At 53.4% G+C, this 322-nt stretch overlaps 1 protein-coding gene across 1 annotated transcript in view; it reads left to right on the top strand.

The window, feature by feature from the left end:
- Window positions 1-322, top strand: part of LOC116848580 (serine/arginine repetitive matrix protein 1-like) — a 2,670-nt gene that overhangs the window by 1,942 nt on the left and 406 nt on the right. The window contains exon 3 of the mRNA XM_032824832.1: window positions 9-164. Within this exon, the coding sequence (XP_032680723.1) occupies window positions 9-164 (156 nt within the window). The remainder of the gene's footprint in view (window positions 1-8; window positions 165-322) is intronic.

The raw sequence follows: 322 nt of genomic DNA, 5'->3' as shown, positions 1-322 counted from the left end.
ACGCCCAGGGACGATTGGAGCAGCCAACGACGTCGGGAGAGCCGGGCAGGACGAAAGACCCGGATACGTCGGAAACCACCGAACCCAGACGAACGATACCTGGTAGGCTACAGGTACCTCAGGAACGACCAGGTAACGCCCCAGGTAGCGAGCCTGAGACGCCTGTAGTTTTAGAGTAGTAAGTTGGTTAAAATTATAATAAGTAGTAGATTAGACTTAGATTTAAGCGACTGACCGGTACGGCGCGGTTTCGGAGCTGTGACGCGCCTAACTTCCGAACAAAGGGTGGCCCGGAGAGGTAGAAAAATAGTAGACGTGGTGT

The sequence above is a fragment of the Odontomachus brunneus genome, unplaced genomic scaffold (genome assembly GCF_010583005.1).
Source record: "Odontomachus brunneus isolate Ranch 3 - 2012 unplaced genomic scaffold, Obru_v1 Obru_scaffold_097, whole genome shotgun sequence".
Classification (NCBI taxonomy): domain Eukaryota; kingdom Metazoa; phylum Arthropoda; class Insecta; order Hymenoptera; family Formicidae; genus Odontomachus; species Odontomachus brunneus.
The sequence above is the reverse complement of the archived record's forward strand: the minus strand, read 5'-3'. Positions and strand labels throughout refer to the sequence as shown.